Here is an 18,402-nt window from a genome sequence, read left to right on the forward strand (position 1 = left end):
GTTAAAGACAATTTAGATTCCTGCTTTAGAATTCTTGCTTAGCCCCAGAAGCCAGACAAAGAAACACTTTCAGCATTTTAAAAAAAAAGGTGACTAAGATGACACACAAGAATTCTGTCTTGACACAGAATTAATACAGCCCACAACAGCTCTGTCATTCATAAAGCGGATACTTTCTCATGAAGAAGGCCCCCATCCTACTCATGGGACTACAAAATCAAGTGAATGAGAAGGTATGCTAAATGGTCACATCAGAGGAGCTTCTGAGGATTCAAATTTATTCTTTCTTAGGAATTAAATACCCTTTCTAGAACGAAGCAAACTGGGAAGGAAATGTGGGTGGTGGTGGAGGATTTTGAGGGCTCTCACTTTCTACATTTTTTTGTACTCTATTTTTTATTACAAAATTACAAAAATAAGGCTCATAATATTTATAAAAATAATACCAATAACTTGAAACATTAAATATTAACTTTATCATATAAAAAATCTACTGTCTATTGTTTAGATTTCTTCTCTTTTTTCTTTAAAATTGAAAAAAAGTTAAAAGTTTTGAGGTATAATTCACATACCATAAAATTTACCCTTGCAGAAGATACAATTCAGTGATTTTTAAAATACATGCAGAGTTGTACAACTACCACTGTCTAACTCTAGATTCTTTTCATCATCCCAAAAGGGAGCTCCACACCAATTAGCAGTCATTCCTCAATTCCCCACCAACTCCCACAGTTCTAGGCAGCTGCAAGTCTTTCTGTCCCTGGACTGGCCTGTTCTAGACATTTTATATTAATGGAGTCACACTATGAGGTCCTCTGTGACTGGCTTTTTTTTTTTTTTTTTGGCTGCGCTAGGTCTTTTTTTTTTTAATTAATTAATTAATTAATTTGGCTGTGTAGGGTCTTAGTTTCAGTATGCAGGATCTTTCGTTGTGTCAAGAGGGCTTCTCTAGTTGTGGTGCACAGGCTCCAGAGGATGCGGGCCTAGTAGTTGTGGCGTGCAGGCTTAGTTGCCCTACAACACGTAGGATCTTAGTTCCCCGACCAGGGATTGAACCCGCGCCCCCTGCACTGGGAGCATGGAGTCTTACCCACTTGGATCACCAGGGAAGTCCCCTGTGACTGGCTTCTTACACTTAGCTTGATGTTTTCAAGGCTCATCCATGCTGTAGCGTATATCAGTATTTTATTCTTTATTGCTGAGTAACAAAACATTTCATTTTATGGGTATTCTACATTTTGTTTATGTTGGGTTGTTTCCACTTCTTGGTTGAGCTGCTACAAACATTCATGTACACATTTTTGTGGGCATGTTCTGTATTGTTTTATTTTTTAATAATTCATATTTAGCAATTTTTAAAACTTGAAGTGTAGATGCTTTACAGTGTAGACATGTTTTTAATTTTCTTGAGTATATGCCTATTAAGTAAAATTGCTGGATTATATGGTAACTCTCTGTTTAATTTCCAGAGGAACTGACAAAACGTTTTCCCTAACGGTAGCACCATTTTCCACTCCTACCACTAGTAAATGAGGATTCCAGTTTCTCCACATCCTTGCAAATACTTGTTACTGTCCTTTAAAAAAAATTTTTGCTATGTGACATCCAGCAAGGGATATTCTATTTATCAGCTCATGTATAAAATTGAGAAGCTGGGCCATATCAGTAAATTCACAACTTTGCCCATCATTAGAATCACCTGTTCTGTGATTTTATTTTATGCCAAATAAGTACTTGTGTAAATATATAAGGGAAATGAATGAATGACTTGGCTGCTCTGTTGTGAGACATGGAACAACCAAAACAGAAGGGGAACTACTGCATTTTAAAGATGTATAGTCAATTCTGATAATTCATAGATTCTATAGTTGTGAACTTGCCAACTTATTAAAAATTTATTTGTAATCCCAAAACCAACACTATGGAACTTCCCCAGTTATTCAGACACGCTCAGAGCAGCAAAAAATTTTGGTTTTAAGTTCAATAATTTTTTTTAACTGGTTTGTGATGTGGCATTTCATTGTGGGTTTCATTTGCATTTCTCTGATAACTCATGATATGGAGCATCTTCAAGGGTTTATGAGCCATATACAGAATACTGATTATGGTGTATTGAATAGAGACATGTCTACTCAAGTCTTTTGCCTGCTTTTTTTAAATTATTTTATTATTTATTTATTTATTTATATTTTTGGCTGCATTGGGTCTTCGTTGCTGTACACGGGCTTTCTCTAGTTGCAGTGCACAGGCTTCTCATTGTGGTGGCTTCTCTTGCTGAGGAGCATGGGCTCTAGGCTTGCAGGCTTCAGCAATTGTGGCACGTGGGCTCAGTAGTTGCAGCTCTTGGGCTCTAGAGCGCAGACTCAGTACTTGTGGCTCATGGGCTTAGTTGCTCTATGGCATGTGGAATCTTCCTGGACCAGGGATCAAACCCACATCCCCTGCATTAACAGGCGGATTCTTAACCACTGCGCCAGCAGGGAAGTCCCTGCCCGCTTTTTTCTTTTTTCTTTTTTTTTAAGGCCCTTTATTGGAATATAATTGCTTTACACTCTTGTACCAGTTTTTGAGGTACACCAAAGTCAATCAGCTGTATTTATACACATATTCCCATATTCCCTCCCTCCCGCGACTCCCCCCCACCTTCCCCGTCCCAGCCCTCTAAGGCATCACCTGCCTGCTTTTTAATCAGGCTGGTCTTTTTATTAAGTTGTAGAAGTTCTTAATGTAATCTAGATACATATTTTTTTGCTTTTTTTTAAAGGACTTTTATTGAGATATAATTGACATACAATAAACTGCATATATTTAAAGTATATAATTTGATATTTTTTTCTTATTAGTAATGTATATATGTCATAGATATATATTTTGATCAGATATATAACTTGCAAATATTTTCTCTCATTCTGTGGGTGTCTTCACTTTCATGATGGTGTCCTTTGAAACAGAAGATTTTTATTTTTTTAGAGTTTCTTTAATTTTTATTTATTTATTTTATTGAAGTATAGTTGATTTATAATGTGCTAATTTGTGCTGTACAGCAAAATGATTCAGTTATACATATATATTCTTTTTCATATTCTTTTCCATTACGGTTTATCACAGGATATTGAATATAGTTCCCTGTGCTATACAGTAGGACCTTGCTGTTCATCCAAAACTTTTTAATTTTTAAGAAGCCCAACTTATCTATCTTTTCTTTTGTTGTTTGTGCTTTTGGTGTTATATCTAATAAATCACTGCCTAATTCAAAGGTCACAAAGACTTACTTCTATGTTTTAACAGTTTTATAGTTTTAGTCTCATACTCAGATCTATGACCCATTTTGTAGTTAATTTTTTAAACTATGGTAAAATATATATAATATACAAAATTTATCACCTTAATCATTTTTAGGTACACAATTCAGTGGTATTAAGTACATTCACAATGTTGTATAACCATCATCATTATGTATTTTCAGAACTTTCTGATCATCCTAAACAGTACCCATTAAATAATTTCCCCCTTTCCCCAAGCTCCTGGTAACCTATAATCTACTTTCTATTTCTGAATTCACCCATTCCTGGTATCTCATATAAGCAGAATCATACACTCTTTGTCCTTTTGCATTTGGCTTATTCACTTAGTATTGATATAATGTTTTCAAGGTTCATCCATGTTGTAGTATGCATCGGAATTTCATTCTTAGGGATGAATAATATTCCATTATATGTATATACCACATAATTTAACCAATCATCTCTTGATGGATACTCAAGTTGTTTCCAACTTTGGCTACTGAGAATAACGTTGCTATGAACATTGCTATACAAGTATTTGAGTTTCTGCTCTCAATTTTTTAGGTATATACTGGGAAGTAGAATCAGTAGATCATAATGGTAATTCTATGCCTAACTTTTTTTTTTTAATTTATTTATTTATTGGCTATGTTGGGCCTTCATTGCTGCATGCAGGCTTTCTCTAGTTGCGGCAAGCGGGGGCTACTCTTCATTGTGGTGTGCGGGCTCCTCATTGCCATGGTTTCTCTTGTTGTGGAGCACGGGCTCTAGGTGCGTGGGCTTCAGCAGTTGCAGCACATGGCCTCAGTAGTTGTGGCTCACGGGCTCTAAAGCGCAGACTCAATAGTTGTGGCACACGGGCTTATTTGCTCCGCGGCATGTGGGATCATCCTAGAGCAGGGGTCGAACCTGTATCCCCTGTATTGGCAGGCAGATACTTAACCACTGCGCCACCTAGGAAGCCCCTATGTCTAACTTTTTGAGGAACTGCCAAATTGTTTACCATTGCACTCCACCATTTTACATTCCCACCAGCAATATATGACAGCTCCAATGTTTCCACACCATTTCCAGCCCTTGTTATTTTCCATTTTTAAAAAATAATAACCATTCTAGTGGATGTGAAGTGGGATCTCAACTGTTATTTTGATTTGCATTTCTCTAATGACTAATGATGTTGAGCATTTTTTTCATGTGTTTATTGGCCATTTGTATATCTTCTTTGGAGAACTGTGTATTCAAGTCCTTTGTCCATTTATGAATTGTGGTTTTTTTGTTGCTGAGTTGAGGAGCTCTTGATATTAAAATTTCATCATATGTATGATTTGCAACTGCATATATTTTCTCCCATTCTGTGACTTTTTTTTACTCTCTTGATAGTTTTCTTTCATGTATAAAAATATTTAACAGTGATAAAGTCCAATTTATTTATTTTTTCTTTTGTTGCTTCTTCTTTTAGTGTCATATCCAGGAAATCACTGCCAACCTGATGTCATGAAGATTTTCCCCTATGTTTTCTTATAAGAGTTTTACAGTTTTAGTTCTTAAGTTTAGGTCTTTGATCCAATGAGTTAATTTTTTTTTATATGGTTTAAGGTAAAGGGTCTAACTTCATTCTTTTGCATGATTGGTTTTCCCAGAACCATTTATTGAAAAGGCTGTCTTTTCCCCATTGAATGGTCTTGGCATTCTTATCAAAAATCAACTGACCACATATGTGAGGGCTTATTTCTGGGCTCTCTATTCTGTTCTATTAGCCTATGTCTATCTAAAATACTTCTTGATTGAACTTTTTTGTTGTTGACTTGTTCAGAACTTACTTCACCTCCATAATTCTGTTTCCTCTTCTATAAAATGAGAGATCTGACTGAGGGACTCTTATAATTTCAAAAACTTACAATTTTACACTCGAGGTTTTCCTCAATATAGTAGATTCATACCATATGCTCCTAATTTATTGAACAGCCATGAAATATTTCTAAAACTAAAAACTCCTCATGCAGTTCAATAATTTTAAGTATATAAAATATACCTTCAATATCTGAAACTATTAGCATCTGAGGTTGAGAGAGACCTTCTTGAAGACTGTAGAAGTGGATTGTACTATCAAATGTTATGAAGCCAATTTTTGTCCTAGTGTTGCCAGGAAGCCTAAAAACAAATTCAGAAGAGAATTTTACAAAGTTTTGCCGTATACATATATACCTAAGATATCTGCAAAGAGTTACATACAAATATCTACTTCTATATTATGGAAATTGTCCCAACATAAATATTTTTAACCTGTGCAATGTTTAATCACCATGAAAACATACACTACTCAAAAGCAAACACTGCACATAAGTCAAACAATCAACAAAACCCAGCAATAATACAGCAATCCAAAACTCATTACATCTATATAAAGTTATATTAATCACTTAGGAAATGATATATAAAAAATACTGGAAAGTATATACAAAAGTTTGTAGATGATTTTAATTTATAAAAATACTTCAAAAAATTACCATAAAGCAACTCTAAAATGTAATATAAATTTATATACTGCATATCTTTAAAAGAAACTGCCCAAACCTCTTCTTATATTGTTTAATGCATTCATTTAATAAGATCAGCAAAAAGATCTGTTTTAAAGAACTTAATATATAAACCTTAGTTTCATAAGGGGAAAAATAAACTAGTTTTCATTTTTTGTTGTTCATGCTCGGGTGGGTCAGTGAACTCTCTCATCAACAGACAATGCCCATACATAACCTACAACATTAAAAATACAAATGCTGATAAGAACAAGAATGCCTTTCACCAAGGTGAGGGAGTTAGTCCATTTCTGATGAGATTTGGTCCTGCACATTCTTCCTTACCACATAAGAGCACAATAGTATTTCATTACACTGAAAGTTCACACTAGCTTTTATGGGTTACACTAAGTATCTAAGCAGCATTTAAAGTACAGTTATTTTAAGAGGCTTAAGAAATATGATCAACAAATGTAATGTATAGACACTTATTTAAGTAAACTCATTTAGATTCTTTATTTAGATTCTTATTTAAGTAAACTCATAGTAAAAAGACTTTCTTGAGACAAGCAGGAACAAGAATTGAACTGGGTATTAAATCACATTATGGAATTATTGCTAATTTTGTTTGATGTGATTCTCATATTTTAGTTAGAGTTAAAAATAATTGCAAGTATTTTTAGGTAAATAACATACTGACTGTATTAAAATATTCTAGGAAAAAAGCGGGGTGGGGGGCAAGGTTAGATGAGGCAAGAACAGCTGAATGCTACAAATACTGAAGTTGAGAGAGGGATACCTGGAACTTCACTACATTCTTTCTATTTACTACATGTTTGAAATTTTTCCATAATAAAAAGTTAAATTAATGTTTCTCAGAGAAAGTGAGGCCTAAAGTTAAGTCCACTGATTTAAGTGGACTTTTAGAACATAATTACATAGCTTTTAAAATATATTTTGAAACTACTTATTCATTTTACAAACACCATTAGTTTTTAATTTAAACAGAATTAAGATACTTACAAATCCAGATTGTCTAACAAACTCTGGCAAACTGAATTCAAATATCCAGTTTCAACTGCATTGTGAGATACATCAAATACAAAGAGGTACACTGGAGGTTGAGGTGGTCGTAACTGAAAGAGAAAAAGGATCTCATAAAATACAATTAACAAGATTAAATTTAAACTTACTATTTGTCATGTCTACATACAGCAAAACAATAAAATAAGCATTATTTAGAGATTAAGTGGAGACTATAGTAAGTAACAATAGATTAAGAAAACAGTATAGAAAGAAGTTTTTTTCAGATGCATACTTAGGAAAAGGAAACGGAGGATATGATTATCGTAAGTCAGAAGGGTGTTTTTCTAGGACAGAAAGAGGAAGAAATGTGATTAGAAAGGCTTTTAGGAGTATTGGCAATGTTCAATTTCTTGATCTGTGCAGTGCAGTAGTGGTGTTATGATTAACATATTTATGTTTTATAGGCTTTTCCATATGTATACTATATTTCACAATTTAGAGAAATTACGGCTCTGAAAATGACAAATCAAGTTAGCCTGAGCTGGTAATTTAATAAACAAATTTCAGTTAAGTTCCAGAACAATGTGCAAGTATATTTTAAACTTCCAAGTTCAAAGATTTGTTTTCAATTCAATAAAAAGCATAGGGGGGAGTGATCAATTGGGAGATTGGGATTGACATATATATATACACTACTATGTATAAAACAGATAACTCCAATAAAGATATATAAAAAAAATACTTTACTGCCAAAAAAAAAACCCAACAACAACAAATAACTAATGAGAACCTACTGTCTAGCATCGGGAATCCTACTCAGTGATCTGTGGTGACCTAAATGGGAAGGAAATCTAAAAAACAGGGCCTATACACTAACAATGGAAGAGCAGAAAGAGAAATTAAGGAAACTCTCCCATTCACCATTGCAACAAAAAGAATAAAATACCTAGGAATAAACCTGCCTAAGGAGGCAAAAGATCAGTATGCAGAAAACTTTAAGACATTGCTGAAAGAAATCAAAGATGACACAAACAGATGGAGGGACATACCATGTTCCTGGATTGGAAGAATCAACATAGTGAAAATGACTGTACTACCCAAAGCAATTTACAGATTCAATGCAATCCCGATCAAATTACCAATGGCATTTTTTACAGAACTAGAGCAAGAAATCTTACGATTTGTGTGGAAACGCAAAAGACCCCGAATAGCCAAAGCAATCTTGAGAAGGAAAAATGGAGTTGGTGGAATCAGGCTTCCTGACTTCAAACTATACTACAAGGCCATAGTGATCAAGACAGTATGGTACTGGCACAAAAATAGAAAGGAAGATCAATGGAATAGAATAGAGAACTCAGAAGTAAGCCCAAACACATATGGGCACCTTATCTTTGACAAAGGAGGCACGAATATACAATGGAAAAAAGACAGCCTCTTCAATAAGTGGTGCTGGGAAAATTGGACAGCAACATGTCAAAGAATGAAATTAGAACACTTCCTAACACCATACACAAAAATAAACTCCAAATGGATTAAAGACCTACATGTAAGGCCAGACACTATAAAACTCCTAGAGGAAAACATAGGCAGAACACTCTATTACATCCATCAAAGCAAGATCCTTTTTGATCCACCTCCTAAAATCATGGAAATAAAATCAAGAATAAACAAATGGGACCTCATGAAACTTCAAAGCTTTTGCACAGCCAAAGAAACCATAAACAAGACTAGAAGGCAACCCTCAGAATGGGAAAAAAATAGTTGCCTATGAAACAATGGACAAAGGATTAACCTCCAAAATATACAAGCAGCTCATGAAGCTTAATACCAAAAAAGCAAATAACCCAATCCACAAATGGGCGGAAGACCTAAACAGACACTTCTCCAAAGAAGACATACAGATGGCCAACAAACACATGAAAAGATGCTCAACATCACTAATCATCAGAGAAATGCAAGTCAAAGCCACAATGAGGTATCACCTCACACTGATCAGAATGGCCATCATCACAAAGTCTGGAAACAACAAATGTTGGAGAGGGTGTGGAGAAAAGGGAACTCTCCTGCACTGTTGGTGGGAATGTAAGTTGGTACAGCCACTATGGAAAACAATTTGGAGGTTCCTTAAAAAACTACAAATAGAACTACCATATGATCCAGTAATCCCACTCCTGGGCATATACCCAAAGAAAATCATAATCTCAAAAGAAACATGTGCTGTAATGTTTATTGCAGCACTATTTACAATAGCCAGGACATGGAAGCAACCTAAATGCCCATCAACAAATGAATGGATAAAGAAGATGTGGCATATATATACAATGGAATATTACTCAGCTATAAAAAAAGGATAAGATGGAGCTATATGTCATGAGGTGGATAGGCCTAGAGTCTGTCATACAGAGTGAAGTAAGTCAGAAAGAGAAAGACAAATATTGTATGCTAACTCACATATACGGAATCTAAAAATGGTACTGATGAACTCAGTGACAAGAATAAGGATGCAGATACAGAGAATGGACTGGAGAACTCAAGGTTTGCAAGGGGGCGGGGGTGAAGGGGAAGATGAGACGAAGTGAGAGAGTAGCACAGACATATATATACTACCAGCTGTAAAATAGATAGCCAGTGGGAAGTTGTTGTATAACAAAGGGAGTTCAACTCGAGGATGGAAGATGCCTTAGAGGACTGGGATGGGGAGGATGGGGGAGACTCGAGGGAGGGTGGGGGGGGAGTCGAGGAAGGGAGGGAATACGGGGATACGTGTATAAAAACAGATGATTGAACTTGGTGTAACCCCCAAAAAATAATAAATAAATAATATCAAAAAAATAAAATAAAATAAAATAAAAAATGGGATTATATGTATATGTATAACTGATTCACTTTGCTGTACAGCAGAAACTAACACTGTAAACCAACTATACGCCAATAAAAATTAATTTAAAAAAAAGATCAAGGTCATGAAAGACAAGGAAAAGCTGAGGAACTGACACAGATGGGAGGAGACTAAAGGAACAGCAACTAAATGCAATGTGGACTGAATCCTGGGACAGAGAAAAGGCGTTAAGTGGAAAAGCTAGTGAAATCCAAGTAAAGTCCATCGTTTTGTTCATGGTGTTGTACCAGTGTTAATTTAAGTTTGATGAATGTCCTAGAGCTACATAAAATGATTACATTGGGGAAGCTGGGTGAACTCTTTGTGCAATTTTTGCCACCTTTCTGTAAGTCTAAAATTATCTCAAAAAGTATTTTAAGTTTCCAATAAAAAATATTAACAAAATAAAATAAAAAGCATTAAATAATCACAATCAGAACTCGGTGTGTAGTCTACTAACTTTCATACTTTTTTTTGCATATATCACTTGCCAAATTTATAGAATCTGGTGCCCAAGAGGTAAGTCAGGGAGAAACAAAACCTCTTGCTACAGGCAAGTTTCCAAATTTAAAGGAAGCCATTTTTACAAAACCTGGGAGTTAAAGAAACCCAGGAAGGCCAATTCAAAAGAACAAATGCTTCTGATTTTTTGGTTTTAATTCAACAAAGGGATAGCTACACTACAGAAAGCTATCACCAGCCATTTTAGTGTCACAAAAATGTTTTCTACACTGAAATTTCTATGTGGTGAAAACAGACTGAATCCTCATAATTTCTATACTAAAACGGCCCCAATTGACCAGATAGAGACTATCCCACAAAAAATATACTAAAATAATATATCAAAAGTTGGTGTTAATCTTATCTTTATATTCCCTTTCCTTAGAGGCAATTATTGCATGGGGAAAGAGAAACCAAATCAAAAGTCCTGGATTTTTATGAAAGCTCTAAAAGGAGATTTGGCAAGTCATTTAACTAAATCTGTTTCACATCTGTAAAACAGGATTTATAGCTTAATTAAGAGAGTTGTTTGTGATGACCAAAATACATAAGTGCTTTGTAAAATGTATATTGCTAATTAAACATTAGGTACAATCATTATCTTTTCAAATGCAAGACCTCAGATACTCACACAAGTGTATAAAAGTAGTTGCAAGAGAGGGCTTCCCTGGTGGCACAGTGGTTAAGAATCCACCTGCCAAGGCAGGGGACATCGTTTCGAGCCCTGGGCCCGGAAGATCCCATATGCCACAGAGCAACAAAGCCCGTGTGCCACAACTAATGAACCTGCGATCTAGAGCCTGCAAGCCACAACTATTGAGTCCATGCACCGCAACTACTGAGGCCCTCGAGCCTAGAACCCATGCTCTGCAACAAGAGAAGCCAAGGCAATGAGAAATCGGCACACTGCAATGAAGAGTAGCCCCCACTCTCCACAACTAAAGAAAGCCCATTACACAGCAACAAAGACCCTACACAGCCAAAAATTAATTAATTGATTTTTTTAAAAGTAATTGCAAGAGGATGTGTATCACATCACTATTTATAATAGAAAAAAACTGGAAGTGACCTAAAAGTGTGATTCCAATATTACACTGCAAATTTCTGAATGAATGCCCAAGAAACCTAAGTGGAACTGTACATGCACTTTTACTTTTCAAATTTATCCTTATATACAAATTAACTAATTTTATAATGAACAAGGATAGCTTTTATAAATTATAAATATAGAATTTTTTAAAGGACTCTATATTTTGAAATGTATGTATTATTATGTAATATTTGTATTATGAAATATTTATGCTATATAAAAAATGAAAGTTTACCATGTATTCTGAAGGAGCCATAAACTCAATAGTAGCATTCTGAACTTCAGGTCTTCTGTGAGGTTCTCCATAGACTCTGGTCAAAGGGTTGTACATGAATTCTTCAGGAACTACATGAGTTAACAGTGCATAATGTTAAGACTAAAAGGATTAAGTTTAATATGGCCTGCATTTGGCTGTTTTCTTAATTTAGGGATTTATGAATAAATAATTCAACACAGACTACAAATAAAGGGCTAAATACACTTTGTCTTTGAGTTCCACTCAATTCCTCTCCATACTGAATGGCACTAAGTATGTTTTGCTTTTACAACCACAAGCACTATGATTTTTCTTTCCCTATCTTCTAATATCCTTTTTCTCTTAATTCTTGGAAAGCTGCTTTCCTAAGGTAGTTTGAAAGGATGATTAAAAACTCATTAAATGCCAATTATCTTCTTAAATGCAAGACTAAACTTTCTCTTAAATTTCACAGTGATACAAGAATATTAACATTTGACGTGTGAAATATATAGACTCTGGTTGCCCCTAGAAAGCTACAGTAAAAATACTTCAAAGGCTAAAGCCTAAGGATACGGTGAGTTTCAATACTTAATAAGACCTCTATGAAATATCAGTTGCCTACTGCTTATAAAACACTAATGCTCAAAGAGTATTTTCTAAATTAATTATCATTAAATCTGTCTTCCCAGTAATTATTTAAAAATTCAAATTCCTATATACGCTAAAGGGTAAGCCAAGTTCATGAAATGGTCTGGGCTGCACACAAAAGTGACTTCAACCTTTACTACAATTTAATTTCACATACTGAAGCACATATACATAAGATTTTAAAAGTGTACTAAACACTATATGTACATATATTTTCTGAATTATTACAGACTAAAAAGAATTCTCTTTTTCTACCTTCACCTTCTTCTACTCTAAAAACACAAACAATAAAAATAGTTTTAAAAAAATCTCTCAAGTTCTTCTATTTCCCAATGCTTAATGAAATTTCCTTCTAAACAGAGACCTAAGTTTCAATGTGGATATCGGCATGCTCATTTTTCTTCTCTAATCCTAACAGAATGTTGCTGCTTAGATGATATTCTTCAAATATAAACTGTGAAACAGTTACTGAAGAACTCCTCCTCATCAATTACTGAAAAAACTACCTTCAACTAACCTTCTAGCACTGCCCACCTCCCTTCATACAGCAGTGAATGAAGCTAATGGCAGCTATTCTGTGGACTTATTTTCTTTCACCCTAGAGAAAAGGCATGTGATAATTTCTAAATAAAAATATTTCTTAATTTACAGGCTTAAATAATACCATGAAATATGCCATTTATTATATACCCAATATAATAAATGTAAAAAAGTGATATCAAAGTAATATCACCTTTTTTTGCTTAAGAATTATATAATTATTTATAAATTAAGTATAAATGCCTAGAAAAAAAGTTAAAAGAAGTTATATCTGAGTGAAAGGATTACAGGTAAATAAGACAGGGTTTTGGGTTTTTTTCACTTCACATTTGTGTTACCTGATTTCCCTACAATGCATGTAGAAATGTTTAAAAGTTTAAAAAAATAAAAAAAAACATACCATCATTAACTCGGTAACATAAATTACATTTCCATCTTCTCTGATCAAGAAAGCTGACAAAAGGGTTGATGTATGTCCTGCATGAACGGCATCTCACAATTGTACTAGAGGTAACCACAGGCAATTGCTGAAAAAAAAAGGGGACTAATTTATTAAAGACAGTGATCATCATGTCTAAAGGTCAAGCAATTGTGCTCGCTTCAGCAGCACATATACTAAAGGTCAAGCAATTAATTCATACCTTCCAAATAATTGTCGGGATATTATAATTTTAGAGAGAAAACTATGGTAAAAAATGTGTTCAAGCTGCCACACAAAAAATTATGTAATTGAAATGTATTGATTTTTAAATCCTAGTGATTTTCCCCGAAACCATTCTCATTCAATTTTGCCTTTTAAAAGTATTTATTTTTTCATTAAAAGTTTACACTGCAAAACCAACATTAAATTTACAATGTATCTCTGAGATGAATGGCGAAGGAAGGATCAACACTCTAAAATGCTAAATTCTCATAAAAGAACTGTCATAAAGTAAGGTATGGTTAAATTATATTTAAATATTTTATTGGACTTTGCAATTATGCTCCTATTAAAAAGATATTAAAAGATCTAAAGTCTTAAAGTCAAAAATCAGTAAAGGCAATACAATCCTATTACCAAAAGGAGGTTTGTTATGGGAAAGTCACTTCACTTATGTACTGATCCTCTCAAACGGGATGTGGTCATATGTTAAGGCCCCAGAGCCTTAGCACAAAAGTAGAAGGGCTTCTTTTTTCTTCTTCTTCTTCTTTTTTTTTAAACAGTTTCTTAAAGCAACAGCTTTTACTCCAAGAATGGAAGAACTGAGAGAATGGGTAAAGTATTTTAACGGACAATTTACAACTTTTTAAAACAGTATGGTTCATTTATTTATTTTTTCAGTACCTCTACTCTATTCAGTACTTCCTGAATTTTTCAACAATATGTTTATTTTATCTCATTGTGAAATGTGTCTTATAACAAGATTCAAACAAATTCTCGCGCTATTATAAAAAATTCCTTACCACCAAGCTAATTCTCCATAAGACATTTACTTTCACTAGTAAAACATACCACTAGGTCTTTAAAAGGATGAAGCAGCAGTCCCAAAGGAAGTTTGGCTTTATTCAGTAAGGCCTGAGTCTGAGGAATGCTAGTCAGTGTGCATCGAAATAACCTATATCAAAGTAAAAATCATGTGTCAGATGTTACTATGACTATTGTTTGGACCAAAAACAAACAAAAGACTTAAAAGTACATATTTTAACATTGGATCAGATTACAAATGAATTATTTCAATAGGCCCTCACAAATTTTAACCTTTTTAAATATTTAAATCCTATTTAGAAAGAAAGGGTAGACAGTTACAATCCAATTTTATATGACTAAAATAAAGTTTCTTCTCAGCTTGTGCATAAGGCAGTCTAGACTACCAAAGGACTTATTTTTCTTTACACAAATCTAGACTGCACTGGAATTGCAAATGCAAAGTTAAGTGTATTACTGAAAAGCTCACTTTTGCTTAAGGTTCTAAAGAGACTATTTAAAGATAATAGAATTCAATTTATCAGAAAGTCTTCATATATACTTAAACTCACAATCAATTTTAGGAGAGGAAAGAGTATTATAATTATGTTTGTTATGAAAAACAATTTAAAATGACAGCAAATAAAGGATTATACAGAATCAAATCTCTGGACTTGGGACTTTGAAACTATAATGTAGTCCCCATAATGAAAATGAATATCATAGTCCCGTTAGAGCTGATAAGAGTAGCTATCACGGGGCTTCCCTGGTGGCGCAGTGGTTAACAATCTGCCTGCCAATGCGGGGGACACGGATTCGATCCCTGGTCCGGGAAGATCCCACATAACATGGAGCAACTAACCCATGAGCCACAACTACTGAACCCGTGTGCTGCAACTACTGAAGACTGTGAGCCTAGAGCCTGTGTTCCACAACAGGAGAAGCCACTGCAATGAGAAGCCAGCATACTGCAATGAAGAGTACCCTCCCCCCCACAACTAGAGAAAGCCCACTTACAGCAACAAAGACCCAATGCAGTCAAAAAATAATAAAGATCTTTCAAAAAAAAAAAAAAGAGTAACTATCAGATCAGGGGTTACAACCCTATTCCTTGTCTTAGAACATTTCAGATATCAAGCAAGCAACTAACAAATGCCATTTTCTGCATGCAGAACTTTCATAAATTAATCATTTGTATAGCTTGTTCATAACACATGAAGCTCAAAAAAAAATCTGGAAGACTTTTCGGACAAGTGAAATGTCATATTTTAATAAGAAGTGCTGTTCGAAGCCTTACTCTGGGTTACAGTTGAGTTTCTGGATATCTTCATGCAAATTTGGAACCGGAGGCTGCAAAGGTGTTGATGGAAGCATGTTTCGTTCTTGAAGTAGATTGATAACTCTTAGCCCTTCTGGATGTAGACTTAATCCACTCATGCTTGCAGTTAAATGATTAGCACCTAAAGGAGTCTAAAGATATATAATTTCAAAGTAAGTATCCTTTATAAGGTCTTCAGTTGAAAAGAGCAGTGTATAAGGCCTTGGTTACTTCATTTCTCTCTAAATAACAAAACTGTAATCTAGATTCCCTGGTCAATTTTTTGGTTCTGCAGATATGTAACAAGAGAAAGGCCTGGACTTCCTAGGTGGCGCAGTGGGTGAGACTCTACCTGCCAATGCAGGGCACACGGGTTCAATCCCTGCCCCAGGAAGATACCACATGCCACAGAGCAACTAAGCCTGTGCGCCACAACTATTGAGCCTGCGCTCTAGAGCCCGTGAGCCACAACTATTGAGCCCATGTGCCGCAACTACTGAAGCCCATGCGCCTAGAGCCCGTGCGCTGCAACAAGAGAGGCCACCGCAAAGAGAAGGTTGCGCACCACAACAAAGAGTAGCCCCCGCTCGCCACAACTAGAGAAAGCCCGTGTGCAGCAACGAAGACCCAACACAGCCAATAAAATAAATAAATAAATTTATTAAAAAAAAAAAAAAGAGAGGCCTTATCATTCTAATTGGTTAAAAATGTTCATTATACCTTCCTAAAACTTTTTAATGTGAATACAGTTTAAACCAAAAAGTGGAATACACGTAAAAAAAACAAAAATAAAAAGTATACCTGAGTAAAAGCCTGTGGACCACTTGGGTAATTCAAGGAAGAGGGTGGCATTCCTGTTGTACTAGGTGGTGTTGTGTTCTGATAACCAGGTGGTAAGGAGGGATATGAATATCCAACACTTTGGCTCATTGTGGGATTCTTATTAGTAAGCTGTGGTGTTGCTAAAAACAAGGTAACTTTTAAGTTCTGTTTTACACTCCAGAGTACTTTAAATCAACACACAGATTCATTATAGAAATTATAGCTCCAAAATCTTTTGGGTAATTTAATACTTTCAGTCATCAATTTTGTAAAATAAAACAAACAGTAGTAACAAAGTAAGAGCAATGATTAAAATCTAGTTACTGTAGACTATAGCTGTAACACACAAAAATAAGTTTAGTATAATTAATTTAGTCTCATATCATGTACTAAACTTTGTATTCAGACTAAAATTTAAATTCAAAACAACCTTAAACCATACTAAATGTTCAACTGAATAAATTTAAATAGATTTAAATAATAAAAATACTCTACAGTCATAACATAATAATAATAAAGCACACAATCCTAATTCTAAAGGGGGAAAAAAACCTAACAAAAAATCTAAATGCATGGAGATAAAAAAATGCTAACAGTAGGTATTACTACATGACATAATTATGAAGCTTTCTTCTTTGTTTCCTACAAGGAACACATTAAAAAAACAAACAAAACAAAACAAAGCAAAAAACTTTCATAGCATCTCACCCAAGAAGCCACCACCTTCAATTTCATCATAACTATTGTGAACCATCATAGATCCATTATTGGTATTTGATATAATACCTAAGGAGAAAGTTTATTAACAATATTTAAATTAGAACCATTATTACAATTTCTGCAAGATTTGAGCTAATGTCTAAAATTTATAACTTTCCAAATGACAGTTTAAACTACAGCCCAGGAAATGTCAAATGTTGAAATAAAATGTTCAAACAATGTAAAATTTTAAATATACAAAATATGTAAGTTTCAAATAACCTGATAAACTTCTAAAAAAATGGTACTTTGTGGAGTTTATAAAATTATATACTATTTGAAAGATTTTTACCAGTTGTGAGAGCAGCATTAAAAATTCTAAGGTGCGGTACACACTAAAATAAGTCACCAAAATCAATATTATTTAAGGATGAAATAAATTTATGAGGAAAAAACCTTTTTTAAAAAAATATGGAACAGAGCAGAATCTAGAATTAACTTTAAGGTGATATACATTAATTAGAACAACTGCTTTAGTCTAGTGAACAACCACTAAAATGAACAATAAAAATTTATCATTAGGTACCTCTGCTATTTATTAGGTCTAACTCAGGTACAGAAGAAATTTAAATCAGTGAATAGCATCAACCTCTAGCAGCTAAGTATAAAGGTGCTAACTTTTAACAGTCATTTTAACACCAAATAGATAAGTTTAATGATTTGAATATAGCTAGTTAACTCCTTTCCAATTCTGAAGACCACCATGACTTTAACCATGAGTTGATACAGAAAACCTTAGTAAAATTCTTTTGTAGCAACAAACAAAAACATTGAGCATATTTTAGTTGCTTAAAAGTTTAAATACTTATTGTATTGTGATTTTCAAAATTATCATGTGACAACCAGTGGGACACTGCTTTATCATTTTGTTACTCACTATTAACCTATTCTTTTCATATTATACACAGGTCAGTTTTTTCCCTACGAACAATACTAAAAAAAGGAAATGGTAGAGGAAAATACAAAAATGATAATATTGATTTGTATTGAGTAGTAAGATATGGGGAGTGGTTTTTACCCTCCTCTTCTGTTTTCTTATTTCCAATCTTGTTGCAATAGTTATACTATGGCTAAAATCAAATTTCTTACTTCACAAAATATTTTGTTTAAATTAATAAACTTATATTTTAAAGTTACATCTGAAGATAATGCTTTAAAACTATAAAACATCAAAATGTTTGTATATTTGACTTTTTATTAGGCTCATAAATATTTGTTAACATTCACAGTAACAATCAAAATACTGCTTCCATAGAAAAGAGCCAATGTATTAAAAGGATAGCTCTAACATGATGTCCAGAAAAGCAAAAGTTCCTCTCTCATCTCCCTCTCCCAAAA

The 18,402-nt window shown here is 34.0% G+C and overlaps 1 protein-coding gene across 3 annotated transcripts in view; it reads right to left on the reverse strand.

Annotated features, from left to right (window-relative positions):
- Positions 1-18,402, reverse strand: part of SEC24A (SEC24 homolog A, COPII coat complex component) — a 70,336-nt gene that overhangs the window by 28,532 nt on the left and 23,402 nt on the right. For 2 of the 3 annotated variants that reach the window (XM_057734754.1, XM_057734763.1), the window contains 8 exons: positions 17,014-17,091; positions 16,285-16,445; positions 15,463-15,635; positions 14,214-14,316; positions 13,122-13,248; positions 11,531-11,640; positions 6,824-6,936; positions 5,317-5,435 (listed from right to left, as the gene is read on the reverse strand). In XM_057734754.1, the coding sequence (XP_057590737.1) occupies positions 5,317-5,435; positions 6,824-6,936; positions 11,531-11,640; positions 13,122-13,248; positions 14,214-14,316; positions 15,463-15,635; positions 16,285-16,445; positions 17,014-17,091 (984 nt within the window). The remainder of the gene's footprint in view (positions 1-5,316; positions 5,436-6,823; positions 6,937-11,530; positions 11,641-13,121; positions 13,249-14,213; positions 14,317-15,462; positions 15,636-16,284; positions 16,446-17,013; positions 17,092-18,402) is intronic. The other variant, XM_057734774.1, reaches the window with a different exon arrangement.

The sequence above is a fragment of the Hippopotamus amphibius genome, chromosome 1, assembly GCF_030028045.1.
Source record: "Hippopotamus amphibius kiboko isolate mHipAmp2 chromosome 1, mHipAmp2.hap2, whole genome shotgun sequence".
NCBI lineage: Eukaryota > Metazoa > Chordata > Mammalia > Artiodactyla > Hippopotamidae > Hippopotamus > Hippopotamus amphibius.